The sequence below is a fragment of the Trichechus manatus genome, unplaced genomic scaffold, assembly GCF_000243295.1.
Source record: "Trichechus manatus latirostris isolate Lorelei unplaced genomic scaffold, TriManLat1.0 scaffold00001, whole genome shotgun sequence".
NCBI lineage: Eukaryota > Metazoa > Chordata > Mammalia > Sirenia > Trichechidae > Trichechus > Trichechus manatus.
Window position 1 is genome coordinate 26,186,786 of NW_004443937.1, and position 16,409 is coordinate 26,203,194.

The 16,409-nt window shown below is 42.4% G+C and overlaps 1 protein-coding gene across 2 annotated transcripts in view; it reads right to left on the reverse strand.

Moving 5' to 3' along the window:
- Positions 1–16,409, reverse strand: part of KIF9 (kinesin family member 9) — a 59,388-nt gene that overhangs the window by 25,428 nt on the left and 17,551 nt on the right. For both annotated transcript variants that reach the window (XM_023726422.1, XM_004368469.2), the window contains 6 exons: positions 15,093–15,317; positions 12,084–12,167; positions 11,879–11,971; positions 10,993–11,140; positions 10,214–10,278; positions 8,526–8,603 (listed from right to left, as the gene is read on the reverse strand). In XM_023726422.1, the coding sequence (XP_023582190.1) occupies positions 8,526–8,603; positions 10,214–10,278; positions 10,993–11,140; positions 11,879–11,971; positions 12,084–12,167; positions 15,093–15,317 (693 nt within the window). The remainder of the gene's footprint in view (positions 1–8,525; positions 8,604–10,213; positions 10,279–10,992; positions 11,141–11,878; positions 11,972–12,083; positions 12,168–15,092; positions 15,318–16,409) is intronic.

Sequence of the window (16,409 nt, forward strand, 5' to 3'; positions counted from 1 at the left end):
GCCACAGAGAGCTCAGGCAGAGGTGGCAGAGGTGGACTGAGAACTGAGGTCTCCTAGCTTACAGCCAGCCCCACCAGCCAAGAAAATTCTGCGAAACTATGCCAACCCCTCGAAAACAGACACCAGTACTGGTGATGGTGCTGAAAATAAACAGGGAATGCTGGGTACAGTCTAGGAAAGACACCAACCAAAATAATTTTCCACATCTTTCTCAAGAGCTCATGTTTATAAAGAAAAATGTTTATTATGAAGATTATAAAAGCATTCACACTGAGTGAAAGGGAGGGACTCGGCTGCCCAGGACCAACATGCAGATTTCAGATCAGAAATTCCATTAAGGAGCATAAACATCTTCAAAATCAGGCACAACACCCACCCAGCCAGGCTCACGGATATAATGTGGTAACCCTGTGCTAAGAGAATACCAATCAGCACCAAATAAGAAAAGCTTCAAGCTAATCCCGATCAAAGGGGGGAAATGCAGAACAGAATTTCAAATTCTCATGGACTCCAGATTTTCTGGAGCTATGGAGGCTAGATGAACGCCTGAAACTATTGCCCTGACATAATCTTTAAACCTTAAACCAGAAATATCCCCTGAAGTCTTCTTTAAACCAAACAATAGTTTAGCTTAACCAGTAAAAAAGGTCTGCCTTGAGCATTATGCTCTTTAATATCTATCTATATGGAATCAAATTGACAACAGCAACTTGAAAGATTAGATAGGAACCTTAGGGGACAGTGAGTTTATATTAATGGCGGGGAAATGACTCAGAAAAGGAAGGTGAGAATGGTTGCATAACTCAAAGAACGCAATCAATGTCACTGAACTGTACACATATAAACTGTTGAACTGGTGTCTATTTTGCTGTGTATACTGTCAACAATAATAACAAAATAAAATTTTTAAAATAGAAAAGAAACAAAAGCTTCAAGCTTACAGAAAAGCATAGAAAATAATACCACAAAACTTAGGCTTTATCAGTATGCTTCAGTTTTATTGTTGTTTTTTAAGTTAAGTGAAACATTTCAGAGAAATGTGAAGACCCCTGTGAACCCTCTCCAATTCCATCCTCCTTCCATTCCAGAGGGAACCTCTGCCCTCAGTTTGGTCTTTTTACTCCTGCACTATTTTTTTCCTTTACTGTACACCCATATATCCATTAAGGATATTCAGCATAGCTTTGCATGCTTTTACAGCTGGTATAAATGATAGATGCTATTATTTGCTACACTTTATTTTGTCACTTGAGATTTATCCATGCTGGTAGCTCTAGCTCTGGTTCCTTCACTTTAGACTGCAGACATCCCATAACTCATTTATCTACTCTCTTGTTAAAAGATATATATATTTAATTTTTAAGTAGGGAAAAGAGGCAGGTGGGAATCGACTTTAGGCTTGTGATGTAGTCGGATGACATGTGTGGTCAGGCCACCCGATTTTGCATCTGATCACACCGTTATCTGGTTTCTTGTGGGAACATCCACAAGTCTGTGACCTAAGGCTTCTCATCTCTAAAACAAGCAGAGTAATACCCACGTCTCCAGACCTGGCTGCTGCATGGAGGGTTTGCATGTTATCTTTTTCTTTTTCCATAGAGCTGCAACATTTTAGATTCCCATTAGCAATGGATGAGAGTTCCAATTTCTCCGCATCCTCACCAACACTTGTTATTTTCCAGTTTTTTTTAAATAGCATTCTAGTAGGTGTGAAGTGGTATCTCACTGTGGTTTTGATTTGCATTTCCCTAATGACTAATGATGCTGAGTATTTTTTCATATGCTTATGAGCCATTTGTGTATCTTCTTTGGAGAAGTGTCTATTCAAGTACTTTGCCAAATTTCAAATTGAGTTATTTGTCTTTAAGTTGTTGAGTTGCAGGAGTTCTTTATATATTCTGGATATTAAATCCTTATCAGACATATGATTTGCAAGTATTTTCTCCCATTCTGTGGGTTGTCTTTTCACTTTCTTGATAGTACCCTTTGATGCACAAAAGTTTTTAATTTTAATGAAGTTCGATTTATCTATTTTTTATTGCCTATGCTTTGTTGTCACATTTAAGAAACCATGGCCAAATCTAAGGTCATGCAAAATTTGCTCCTATGTTTCTGTCAAATTTTGCTTCACATATCTTGGGGTTCTATTGTTAGGTGCATATATGTTTATAATTATTATATCTCCTTGATAAATTGAATTTTTAATCAATATATAATGTCCTTCTTTGTCTCTTGTAATGTTTTTGGACTTAAATTTTTTTTGTCTAATTATAATATAACCCCAGCTCTCTTTTGTTTACTATTTGCATGGGATATCTTTTCCCATCCTTTTACTTTCAACTTCTTTGTATCTTTGTATTTAAAGTGAGTCTCTGTAGACAGCATATAGATAATATTTTTTTAATCCATTCTGCCATTCTCTGCCTTTTAATTGAAGAGTTTAATCCATTTACATTCAAAGTGATTGCTAATAATAAAGAACTTACTTTTGCCATTTAGTTTTTTATTTTCTGTATGTCTCATATGTTTTTTATTCCTAAATTCCTCCATTACTGCTTTTTAAAATATTTAGTTGATTTTTTTGTAGTGTATGTTTTGATTCTTTTCTTCTTTCCCTTTCTGTATATTTTAGTTATATTTCTTAGGGTTACCTGGGAAATCGCAGTTGACATCTTAAGCTTATAAGAACCTAGTTTGAATAATATCAACTTAATTTCAATAACACACAAACATCTTGCTCCTATAAATCTCCATCTCCACTTTATATTGTTATTGTCACAGATTACATGTTTATACATTGTGTGCCCACTGACATAGATTTATAATTATTGTGTTATGTCTTTGCCTTTTAAACCACATAGAAAAAAAGAGGAATTATAAACCAAAAGTACAATTATACTGGCTTTTATATTTATCTATGTAGTTACCTTTACCAGTGTTCTTTATTTATTCATATGGCTTTGAGTTACTGTCTAGCATCCTTTCATTTCAGCTTGAAGGACTCCCTTTTTTTTTTTTCTTTCTTTGAAACATGCAATTATTTTATTTTATTTTTTTTACTTTTTTTTATTGTACTTCAGGTGACGGCTTACAGAACAAATAGTTTCTCATGAAACAGTAGTACACATATTGTTTTATGACACTGGTTAACAACCCCACAACATGTCAACCCTCTAACTTCTCAACCTTTTTTTTTTTTGTGAAAATACACGTAGCCAAAGATACACCATTTCAAAAATTTCTACATGCACAGTTCAGTGACATTGACTACGCTCTTCCAATTGTGCTGCTATTCTCACTTTAGAGGTTTACAGAACAAAATAGTTTCTCATTAAACAGTTAGTACACATGTTGCCTTATGATAATGGTTAACAATCTCACATCAACAATATCCTTACTCAACCTTGGGTTCCCTATCATCAGCTTCCTTGTCCCCTCCTGACTTCTGGCCCTTGTCACTGGACTACTGTACCTCATTAGTCCCACTTGGTTTCACAGGGCTGAAGGACTCCCTTTTTCAACTAGTAGCAAACTTCCTCAGCTTTTGTTTATCTGGAAATGTCTCAATTTCACTTTCATTCTTAAAGAATAGTTTTACCAGATATATAATTTTTGGTTAACAGTTTTTTTCCTTTCAGTACTTGAAATATGTCATCCCACTGCCCTCTAGCCTCCATGGCTTCTGATGAGAAATCAGCCGTTAATCTTATTGAGGAACCCTTGTACATAAATAGTCACTTCTCTCTTGCTGCTTTCAACATTGTCTTTTGAGAGTTTGACCCTAGTATGTCTCAGTGTGGATCTTTTTTAGTTTATCCTGCTTGGAATTCATTGAGCTTCTTCAATGTGTATATTCATGTCTCTCATGAAATCTGGGAAGTTTTTGACCATTATTTCTTCAAATATTTTTTCTGCCCCATTCTCTCTCTTCTTCTTCTAGGACTCCTGAAATGCACATATTGGTCCACTTTATGGTGTCCCACAGGTCCCTAAGGCTCTGTTTGCCTTTCTTCATTATTTTTTCTTTTGACTCTTCAGACTGTATAATTTCAGTTGTCCTATCTTCAAGTTCATTGATTGTTTCTTCTGCACATTCAGATCTGCTGTGAACCCTGTCATGATTTTCTCATTTTAATTACTGTATTTTTGAGCTCTTGAATTTGTTTGATTCCTTTTTAGAATTTCTATGTCTTTACTGACATTCTCATGTTTTGCATATGTCGTTTCCTGATTTCCTTTGGTTCTTCGTCCATAGTCTCCTTTAGTTCTTTGAATATATTTAAGATAGTTGTTTTAAAGTCTTTGTCTAATGAGTCCAATGCCTGGGCTTTCTTGGGAGAGGTTTCTGTCAATTTATTTTCTTCCTTTGAATAGGCCATGAGTTTCCTGTTTCCATGTATGCCTTGTGATTTTTTTTGCTGAAAACTGGACTTTTGAATATTACAATGTGGTAACTCCTGAAACCAGAGTATTCCCCTTCCTCAGGATTTGCTGTTCTTGATTGCTGAAGACTTAATTTATGTTCAGCCAGTTTTTTTTAAATGAGATTTCCTTGAACACCAGGAGCTTAAAAACAACAGCAACAACAACAACAACAACAACAACTTCTCCTAGTCTTTGTGGATTGGCTTTGTGCCAGGAAGCCCCTTAACATTTAGCCAGGCTGTTTACAATTCTGACACAGCCTTCGCTTCCTGCTTGCACTGAGGCTAGAGATCAGCCAGTGGTGAAAGCTTGGGGTCTTTTCAGGTCTTTTCTGAGTGTGCATCCTGTCCTGGGCATGCATGTGACTTTCTAAATTCCCCAGTATACACAAGTGCTTTTGAATGCCCTAATTTCCCAAAGAAACTTTCTCCCTGGCTTTTCTTCTCAGGCTTTAGGCAGTCTATTGTATGTCTCAACCATAATCTTTTGCCCAGATGGCTGCAGGTTTTTCTATTTTACAGTGTTTTTTGAGCAATGCCTGTGACTCTTCTGTTAGACTAAACAGAGATGAGCACCTTGCATCAGTCCTTCAGGTAGCCCTCCAGACAGGTTAAAACAGATAAGCACAATACTCCGCAAATAAGGTCTGCTCTGCTCCCTCTGGAACCAGGGACCAGGGATGCACACGGGGAACATGGGCTGCCATCGAAGGCTGCCATCTTCAAGACTGCTGCTGAGCTGAGAAAGGGTGATGCAAGGCCAAGTAAAAATGCCACAAAACTTTCTTACTGTTTTTAAGTTGCCTTTTTCTTGATTCAGCATTTGACTGGTTGCTGTAAACCTTTTCCAGAGTTCAGACAAAATTGGTTCTGAGATTCTGGTTATCTTTTTCTGATGTTTCTGTAGAGGGATGGGAGTTTGGAGACGCCTATTCCATCTTCCTGACCAAGGATATGGATTTTGTTTCTAATTTTTTACTATTGTAATAAACACTGCAAGCACCATACTTCTGTAAGTCTCCTTACATATATATGTGAGAATGTCTCTAGTTATATACCTAGGAGTAATAGTGCTGGTCTGTAGAGTGGGTAAAGTGTTTTTCCACCAGCTAATATTTATTGACCACTGTGGTCAAAGATTCCCACACATTATCTTATTGTTCACAAGATCTATTTGAGAATGGATTCTGTTATTTCTCCCAATCTAAAAATGAAGAAACTAAGCCTTAGAAAGGGTAACTTGCTGAGGCTATACAGCTAATGAAGGAAAGAGAAGGTTGTTGAACCCAGCACAGCCCAATCCAGGGCTAAGGCACTCAACCACTATGCCAAATGGTTCTCAAAGCATGGCCCCCAGGCTAGCAGCAGTAGCATCACCTGGAACTTGTTAGAAATGCAAATCCACAGGCCCCACCCCAGGCCGAGTGAATCGTGAACTTTGGGAGTAGATTCAGTGGCCTGTGATTCAAAAAGCCCACCACGTGATTGTGATGCCCGTTCAAGTTTGAGAATCACAGCTCTACTCCCTCTCCAACCTCTAAACCATGGGTTAATTCCACGCAGCCACAGGGACTGCCATTTTCCTTCAGGATTTACAGTCTGGAAAGTTTAATTGGTTTGTTATGGGCTTAGGGCATGCATATGCTCCTGTCTCTAGTATTCCATAAGCATCTTAAAGGAAGCCAATTATTGGTAAAAGCATTTTTTTTTAACTTTACTACACGTTGCCAAAATGCTCCCCAAAACAGCTGTATCAAGTAAACTCTGACCTAAAGTGGATGAGAGTTCCTATTTTTTCACAGTGTCACCACCATTTTTATATTGTCAGGAAAATTTTAATTTTTGCTAGTCTGGGAATGGGTGCTATTCCACTGAGATTTTAATTTGCATTTCCCTGGTTAATGGTGATGCTGAACACTCCCTGACTGGTCAATTCTGCTTGCCTGGAGGGGTTACTCAGGCTCTGGAGTCAGCAAGGGGGAAAGGCCAACTTCTCCTGTGTTCCTAGCAGCTGCAACATCACAGTTTGCACCTTTTGGGAAAGACGGACCTGTTTTACTCCAACTGGGCCTTCAGTTAACCAGCAAGTGTAGTGTATTCATTTAGCTGGTATTTGGTGAGTGCCTGCTCTGCACCAGCCCCATATGAAGCACTGGTGGCCCGAAGAGGAGTAACCCAGCCACAGGGATGGAGGAGAGACCAACCCCCAATGCCATCCAGTCGATTCTGATTCTTAGCAATCCCATAGGGTTTCCAAGGCTGTAAATCTCTACGGAAGCAGATTGCCACATCTTTCTCCTGCAGAGCCGCTAGTGGTTTCAAACCGCTGACCTTCTGGTTAGCAGTTGAGTGCCTCAACCACTGTGCCACCAGGGCTCATTGGAAGAAAGAGCAGTGAGCATCAATCAGTGAGTGGTGGCTGAGAGGGTCTCTTTTTTCTTCAGGGACGATCTAAAGTGCTCCTTTAATGGTGTATCCTTTGGGGTCCTGGACCCATGCAGGGCCACTGGCCCCAGGCACTTGGGAATAACCACCTCCCCTTCCCTGGCAGACAGGTAGTAGAAGCCTGGGTGGCTGGAACCTGGGCAGACTCAAAGGTGGGCAGAATAATTAAAATTAGATCCTCCTTACATACTGAAATATTTAAGGATGGAATGGAGAAATGACTGAGATTTGCTTCAAAATAATAGAGGTGAGGGCACATGAAGAAGCCCTGGTGGCACAGTGGTTAAAATGCTCGGCAATGAACCAAAGGGTTAGAGGTTCGAACTCATCACCCACTCTGCAGGAGAAAGACGCGGCAGTCTGCATCCGTCAAGATTTACAGCCTTGGAAACTCCATGGGGCAGCTCTACTCTGTCCTATATATAGAGTCACTATAAGTCAGAATAGACTCGATGGCAGTGAGTTTGGTTTGGTTTGGTGGCAGGTGGAACAACTGACCAGCAGTTGATAATTGCTGAAGTGGATGATGAGCACAAGGGGGCTCATTAAATTGTTCTCTCTTTGTATATGTTTGAAGTTTTCCATAGTAAAAAATTAAGAACAAAACACAAAAATCTCAATCCCTCCTCCCTCGTTGCACCTCTCTTCTAGGGAAAGAGAACAGAATTTCCACCTCCACACCTCTGCCAACAACACTGTCCCCTCTTTCCCTCTCTCCTCCAAATGCCCTTCTCCCTTTACGGACCCAACACCCTCCAGGCCTGCACCACCCTCCTCTGCTCCTCTCTGGAGGCTATAACTGCTGCGCGGTGGCAACGCTTTCCCTCCATAATGACCTGCCTTCTCCCCGGCAGCCATGCCTCCTCCAGAGGCCTCCCAAAGTGCTGGGGCCTCAACCCCTGCCCCTCCAAAACTGGACCAGCAGATCTGTACAGCATCTGAGAGAGTGTTCCACCTCCCCTCTCTGATCACCCAGGGCAGGGGAGAAGTGCTCAGTGCCCGCCATGTTCCTCGTGAGGGGAAGGGGCAAAGGGCTCTCTGTGTGATGTGCTGGGCACAGGCAGCCCTGGCATGGGGAAAGAGTTCCGGAGATTCCTTCATGTTTGTGGGATTAGCTCTGTGCGAGCCCAGCTCTGTGTGATACCCATCCCTCCAGGCACGTGGGGGAAGAGGCCACTAAAATAAGGGGAGACCCACAGCAAAAGTTCTTAATGACACAACCAGACAAGTCTGAGAGATGGTTCACACTGATTTAGCTCTGTGACAGAGCTCTAACGAAATCTCATGTAGAACTCAGGGTACTCAGAGTCTCTCGAGCCCCACACATGACTCAGTGGTAGCATGACCAACCCGTTTCACTTCTGTTGTGGCCCCTAAGGGTCTCCAGGGACTCTGAAGACTGGTCTATTCTACAGTGGAAAGAGACCCAAGTCCACATGGGTATCTGCCTGAGGCAGGAAGAGAAGCCAGGCTCGTGTGACCCAGGCAGCAAACCCACACACCTTCCCCACAGGGGCGTGTCTGTACCTCACTGCTGCAGGGCCTCCCAGCTGGCCTGCATCATTAGGGACCATCCCAGCTTCCAGGAGGAGCACTCCTGCCACACACCCAGTGCCCTGGGATTTGGACAGCAGTGGAGGGGAGCTGATTTAGTACCTCAGCATCATACTTCTCATTGATGGCAGGCTCAGTGGTGACCAGTTTCATCCTGCTGGCGAACCGCAGTGAAGACAGCTGAAAACAGACCAGACAGACATTAGTCAGCTCTCCACCATCCTAAACTTTTGAGACTCCTCCAGTAGCCCCTCTGGGCTCTATAGGTTCAGCCCTGGGCAGAAACCCTGAGATGTATGGACACAAACTTCTGGGGGCAGCAGGTACCAGGACATCTGCTTGTGCTGTGACCGTCAAGGGGGAGGGAGAAATAAGGAGAGAAGGGAGGGTTTCCACTGTCTTAGAGGACATCTTTCTTCTTAAGAAGGCAGCCAGGAGGCCCAAGTTTCTTATGGCCTCCCCCTTGGGGTTCAACTATACTTTGTTATAAGATGAAACCAGGAGGTGCCTGAACCCTTCCTTCACGGATGCTGTCTGCACATCAGCTGCAGCTCCCCCCCGCAGATGGGTGTGTAGCAGGAGCATTCCCCCGGAAGCTGGGACGGTCCCTAATGCACACAGCTGGAAGGTCCTGCAGGAGTGTCTTGCCCCACAGCATTCCTGGAAATGACCTGTTTCATGTCAGTACATTCTTCACATGACTGAAACTTACCCTAAACATTCACACTTCAAAAGCAACATTTCTAAGGAGAGCTGTCTTATATATGATGAGTGACACTTCAGAGGCAAGTGCAAGAAGGGAGCCCCCGCTGGGAGGCGCCCAGCTGTGTGGACTCACCTGCACTGCTGCCGCAGGCCTGTGTCTGGCCCTTACTCCTGCCTCTGACTCACACGAGTTTCTCACTGAGTCACAACTCTGGCCACAGCCCTCCCCTATTCAACCCCTCTGACAGCTCCAGCCACCTGCAGAAGAGCCAAGGCCTCGGCCTGGCCACCAGGGCCCGTCCAGCCCCTGCAGTGTCCTCTCTTCTTCCTCCCCTGCCTGAACCTTCCGCTGCAGTAGGCTGGGATATTCCTCATTGGGCCATGCCTTCGGTCCCACCATCTTCTCTTCCAGGAACATCTCCGCGCAACTCTACCACCAATCCTTTCACCCCAGCTCAGTGCCCGCCCACCTCCACCCCTGCTACGGGATTAATCCTTCCAGCCTCCTCTGAAGGGTTCCTCCCTCTGGGCTTCTCCTACTACTCAGGGCCATGGTTTATCTCCCTTCCTAGACAGGGTATGCTGGGGCTCAAGGCCACGTGCGACTCATTTCTACCAAGCTGCTTCTCCCTACCATGCACATGGCAGTGCTTAACACCTATCTGCTCACATCAGCGTTATAACCCAGCTTGGAAGCCTGTGGTGGTTTCAAGATGTTTAACACTTGCGATTATGAAGTACAAGGAACCAACTCTCCTGCTTGGTCCCCAGCTACAGGAGCAGCACCCCAGGAAGCAGCATCCTTGCACCCCACAAAGCCCCTCTCAGCCTCCCCCCCTCTCCTTGCCTAATCCCCTGTTTTGCCGTCTTCCTCACACAGCTTCTGCTTCTTAGTGCTTGGTGTTTGGATCTTGGCTCTGGGCCTCTCTTAGCAATTTTGGCCCTGACTCACCCTCTGGACATCTCCACTCTTGACAATGTTTATGGCTAATGTGCCAGGTTAACCAGCCAGGAGCCAGCCTTACCCAGCCCTGGCACCATGAGGAGGGATTCCAACCTGATCAGATCAGCTGGTTTTTACATACCGTCTCTTCTAACTGGGAGGCTTCTCCATAGACATTTGTCACGAGGACCATATTGCAATTTCCCCCTGCAGAAAGCAGTACACAGATGGGTGGTAAGCCACGGGGGTTTTCTGCCAAGAGACTCCCTTGAGGGGGGGGTGTCAGAGAGGACACACCAAGCATGTATGAGGCTGGGAGGCAAGGTGAAGAGAGAATGAAGGGAGAGAGAAAGCCACACATACCTGAAAGAGGAGCCAGGGGAGAACAGCAGAGGAGAGATGATGTAGAGCAGGGAGGCACAGGGCTGGGGGAGAAGAGTGTGAGCCAGGGCTTTGCTCATGGTGGCCCTCAGTTAACAATCCGACACCAATTACTGTGTTATCAGGCCCAACACGAAGGGCTGGGGACAAACGGATAACAAGACACAGCCCCTGCTTTTCTGTCATGGAGGCTGCAGGGGAAAGGAGGACATCATGGGAGAGGCCCTCCACCTGGGTCTTCAAGGCTGTGAAGAATGCTGCCAGCTAGTCTGGGGATGAGGAGGAAAGGGAAGGTATTCCTGGTAAAGGCAAGAGCTCGGGCAAAGGTCTCGAGGAGTGAGCAGCATGGCATGTTCTGGGCATAAGAGGGCATGGTTCTTGATTCTGCTGTGTCACGTGTGTCTAAGGTCACCGTGAAAGGGTTGCACATCAGTCTGTGTAACGGAGGGAGCGATTCCATTGCCACCAATGGCAGAGGTGCCAGGCCTGTCCCTCCTTGGGGCTCAGACCCTCTGCCCTGTGCATCAACCACACCCTCACCTAACGAGTCCTTCAGAGCGTGGGTGAGCTTGCATTGCCGGAAGGGGATGTGGTCCCTTCTCTGGTCCCCGAGGGCGATGATGGCCTGCTCCAGGAATGACAGTGACTTGTTGATGTACGTGGCTTCCTTCAGGACTCGGCCTTCGGACTACAAATCAAAAGCCCTGTTAAGAACCGTTGTCTTTCTGGTTCAGGGTGTTGCTGCAAGTGTGTGGCCAGGCCAGAGCTGCCTTCACTGAACCAGGGCCTTCCCTCAGTGTCATAGGATTGTATCCCATCTTGGGCTAATGATGGAAAAACTAATACTCATAGGAATACTCATGTGAACGCTAAAGTGAATATGAATATTTGTATGAATATTCATATGAATACTCAAAGATTCATACTAACATTAATACACACAGGAATACTTATGCAGATACTTGTGCTAATATTCCAGCAAATAATCTATGAATATTCATACAAATACACTCATATGAAAGTACACACAAATGCTCATCTGAATATTCTTGTGAATACTTGTGCTAATACTCATACTCACACAAATATTCATGTGAATACTCATATACGTATGCAGGGAAACACTAATAGTAGCACAGAATATTTACTACTAAGCATTTACTGAGTGCCATGCACCTTGCTAAAAATTTAAGGGGCATCATCTCGTTGAATCTTTACAAAAATCCTGGGAGGTAAGAACTGCCCTGTGTAGCAGGTATTCTACCCTCTGCTAATTCTGTGCCTCCAGCTCCTCAGGGTCAAGCCCACATGCTGTGTCACTCCTGTTCACAAATATCCAATGAGAGATGGCCAACATGCGAAGGTACTAGCCCAGAAATAGGGCCCATGGCTTGTTGAGAAGGAACCTCTTGCTTCTCCCACTTACCCCAGACTTCCCCAGCCTCTCCGAGCCTGCTAGATCCACCAGGTTAATTTTGGAAGTGATGTATTTTTCATCTGATAAGGTCCGCGAATGAGCCTATGAAACACTCAAAGTGAGGTTAGACTCTCAACAGGGAGAAGCTTGTGAATGAGTAGGCTCCACAGGAATTGACCGTACCTCCTAGGTCATTCCAAGAGCTTGCACCTACCTCCAGGTAGATGGTGAAAATGCAGTGTGACCTGGAAGAGTTTTTGTTCATCGTGTGGGAGGCTATAATCCTGTTGGTCTCTCCCTGAAGAGGAAGGAAAACATAGATAACATTTTGAAAAATTAAAATAGCAAGTTATTTGCATCACCAACAGCTACACAAGTGACCTCATATCGATGCCATGAGGTGGGCCATCCAGGCAAACCTCTTTTATAAGCTAGAAGAAAGGGAATGTAAAACAAGTTTAAAAAAAAAAAAAAAAAGTAAACAGATGGGACAAAGAGAAAGCACACATTATATGACAGATTTAAACCCAAATACATCAGTAATAACATTAAATGTAGATGGAACGAAGTCTTAAAAGATATCAGAATAGATTTTTTAAAATTCTTCTAAAATTTATAGACATTCAACTAACTTAAAATTAAAAACTTTGTTCATCAAATGCCATGTAAAGAGGGAAAAAAAGACAAGCCACAGGATATAGAATATATTTGTAACACATATAACTAAAAAAAGGCTGGTTTCCAGAATATACAAAGAACTCCCATAAATAAGAAAGAAAAAGACACCTGCAAAGAAAATAAACAAAAGATATGAACAGGAACTTCATAAGAGAGAAAATCCAAATGGCCAATAAATACATGGAAAGGAGCTTAATCTCATTGGTGGTCACAGAAATGCAAATCAAGATCACAGTGGGATACCACTACACACTGATGAGACTGGTCAATTTAAAGTTATTATGGGAATTCTAATAACCTGCTGGTGGGAACGTACCATACTGGAAAATAGTTGGCATCATCTAGGGACGCTTAAGACACATATACTCTATGACCTAGCAATTTCAGTCCTCAGCTTTATCTAGAGAAAGCTATGTTTATGTGCACCAAGATATACATACAAGAAAGTTCCTAATAGCATTGTCTGTAATATCCCCAAATTGGGAAAACTCAAATATCCATCAGATGTAGAATGGATAACTAAATTATAGTATATTTATAATGGAATACAATAATGAAAATGAAAAAAAATTACAGCAACAACATGGATGAATTTTAGTAAGTAGGTAAAAAGCAACAAGACATAACAGAACTCATCCTACATGATTTCTTTTATATAAAGTTCAAAAAAATTAAACTATGCTGTTTAAGGAAGTATGTATAGGTGGTAAAGCTATAAACAAAACCAAGTAAATGACTACCACAGATGTCGGGAGAGTGGCTACTTCTGGGGGGGATGAATAAATACTTATTCAGGATAAAAACTCTTCACTCACAACTTGGAACAGAAGAAAATTTCCTTAACCTCCCTTCAGCCACTGAAAACCTACAGCAACATCATTCTTCATGGTAAAATGTTAGGAGTACAGTAAGAAAAGAATGCCCAAATCACTGCTACCTGGGAGGTTCTTTCTTCCCTGTAGATGCAAGAGAGTCAGGCATAAATCACCCTGAGGACTTCACTGTGGCTTTTTTTTTTTTTAAAGTTTTATTGAGGTATGGTTTAAATACCACAGATTTCAATGTTTTAAGAGTCAATGATTTTTTAGCAAATTTACAGAGTTCTGCAACCACCACTACAATCCTGTTTTAGAACTGTTGCATCACCCCATAAAGTTCTCTTGGGCCCATTTGCAGTCACTTCCCACTCCGCTCCCTCCCCTAGGCAACTGCTGATACGCTTTCTGTCTCTATAGATTTGGCTATTCTGGACATTTCAGAAGAATGAGACAATATGTGGTCTTTTGTGACTGTCTTATGTCACTTGTTGTTGTTATGTGCTGTTGAGTCGGTTCCGACTCACAGCGACCCTATAGAACAGAGTAGAACCGCCCCATTGGGTTTCCAAGGAGCCACTGGTGGATTTGAACTGCCAACCTTTTGGTTAGCAGCCCAGCTCTTAATCATTGTGCCACCATATTTTTGAGGTTTATCCATGTTGTAGCATGTATCAGTACTCCATTCCTTTTACTCACAAATAGTTTTCCACTGTATTTTCATTATCCATTCCCAGTACATGGACATTTGGGTTATTTCCTGTTTTTGAATAATGCTGCTATGAACAGTCATATACAAGTCTTTGTGTGGACATATGCTTTGATTTCTGTTTGGTGGATACCTAGGAGTGGAATTGCTAGGTCCTACGATAAAATTTATGTTTAGGTTTTTAAGAAACTGCCAAAGTGGCTGCACCATTTTACATTTCCACCAGTAATGTATAAGAGTTCCAGCCTATTCGACTTTTAAAAAGAATAACATACACTGTGGAATTTTTTTTTTTTTTTTTTTTTACTAGAAGCTCTAGTGGTACAGTGGTTGCTAAGTGCTCGTCTGCTAATCAAAAGGTTGGCAGTTCGAACCCACTAGCTGTTCTGCAGGAGAAAAATGTGGCAGTCTGCTTCCATAAAGATTGCAGCCTTGGACACCCTATAGGGCAGCTCTACTCTGTCCTACAGGGTCACTATGAGTCAGAGTCGACTGCAAGGCAATAGGTTTGGTTTGGGGGAATTTTTTATTTTCTGTTGATTTGTAAGAACTCTTGATATACCAAGGACGTTAATCCTTATTTTTTTATACTACAAATGCTCATGATTAAATGTTAACTGGAAAAAAAAGATGTAAGGACAATTTCAACTATGTAAAGAAAAAACTGCACAGGAACAAAGGCAAAGGAAATGAGCCAAAATAGACAGTACTGTTGCCTTATGTAGAAAACAGACTATGAGTGATTTTTTTTTTTTTTACTGTTGTAATTAAATGAAGTTTACGTTTCAAGTTAGTCTGTGAATTCTTTTTTTGTTCGTCTATTTTTTTAGTGCTACCTGAACTTTTTAAATGAGCATATATTAATTTTCATTCTGTTTATCAAAGTAAATAAAACACTAAGGGGAAAGGAGGGAGAGGTAAAGGAGGAAGAAAAAGAAGGAGACAAAGGGAGGTAGATAAAGAGAGAGACGGAGACAGGAAAGAGAAGAGAGAAAGAAACCCTTAGAATTGATCATCTCACCTCAAAAAGGAGGCTGAATGCATCCTCTTCCTGACTTGTGAGGTGGACTGACAAGCCCTTAATGAAGACCCCTTGCGAGTTTTCCACGATGGTCATTGGTGTGTCTGTGGGTCCAACATAGGGCAGGGTGGACAGGAGATCAAACAGTGTCTCATTATAGATTTCCAGGTAGGAAACGCGCACAGTAATGGCATGTGTGGGGCGTTCTTCAATCATCCTAAAAACCTAGATGGGAGATTGGACGGCAGTCACCAAGAGCAGAACTCCAACAACCAGCTAGTGTTATGGGAGTTCTTACCTCAGGAGGGAGCCTCAAGAGGTAGAAAGTAATCCTTGTTCTAAAAGAATGTACAATCTAGTTGGTGTGGTGGTCATTGTCAATAACAATTATTATTCTTGGTCCATTAAAAGATAGTTACTATCATTTTGTAGTTTTTGTTTTGTTTTTAAATCATTTTGTAGTTTTTTTGAGCCCTGACTTACAGACTGGCTAATATTTGTACAGTCCCAAGAATTACAGCAATGAGTGGCGAGGATTCTGGAGTACAGATCTCTTGCTTGTCAGGGGCCTTGCCACTTACAAGTCTCTTACATATCCATTATGTAATTCCATCCTCCTATGAGGGAGCAGGGCAGGGGCAATACCCATTTGTGAAAGGCTCCATGCCATAAAACTCTGTCTATGGCCACTCAGCTAGTAAGGGTAGAAGCCAAGCCAGAACCCAACCTTCTTGGCTCCTAGTAGCCTCCTCAGTAGGTGACTTTGGACTGGTCCCGTCTCCTCTCTGTACCTTTATTTTCTTATCTATCAAATGGGGAGTTGGGCTGTCTGATACCTGAGGTCCCACCTTGCGCTTACAGTCTAGACCTGTGCTGTTAAATATGGGGCACACTAGCCACAGGTGGCTACTGAGCACCAGAAATATGCCTTGTATGAATGAGAAATTAAATTAAATTTAAATTTAAAAACTGATACTTGATTCAGTCACTGGTTAACTTTTCAGTATGTTTAGAACAGCTTGGTTATGTGAATCTGCTTTTTCAAATATAAATTTTATGAAATATAAATACAGATCAAGAATCTCTGATGAATATTTAATGTCTAAATTGAGATGTGCTGTAAGTTGAAAATGCACATTGGATTTCAAAGACTTAATATGAGAACAAGAATATAAAACATCAATAATGATTATATTGACTTCCGGCAAGATGGCGCTCTAGGCAGAAACACCACGCCGTCCCTCCACAACAAAGATCCGAAAAACTAAGCCAAACAGAGAATCAACAATCCTGAAACCCTAGAACATCAAATGAAGA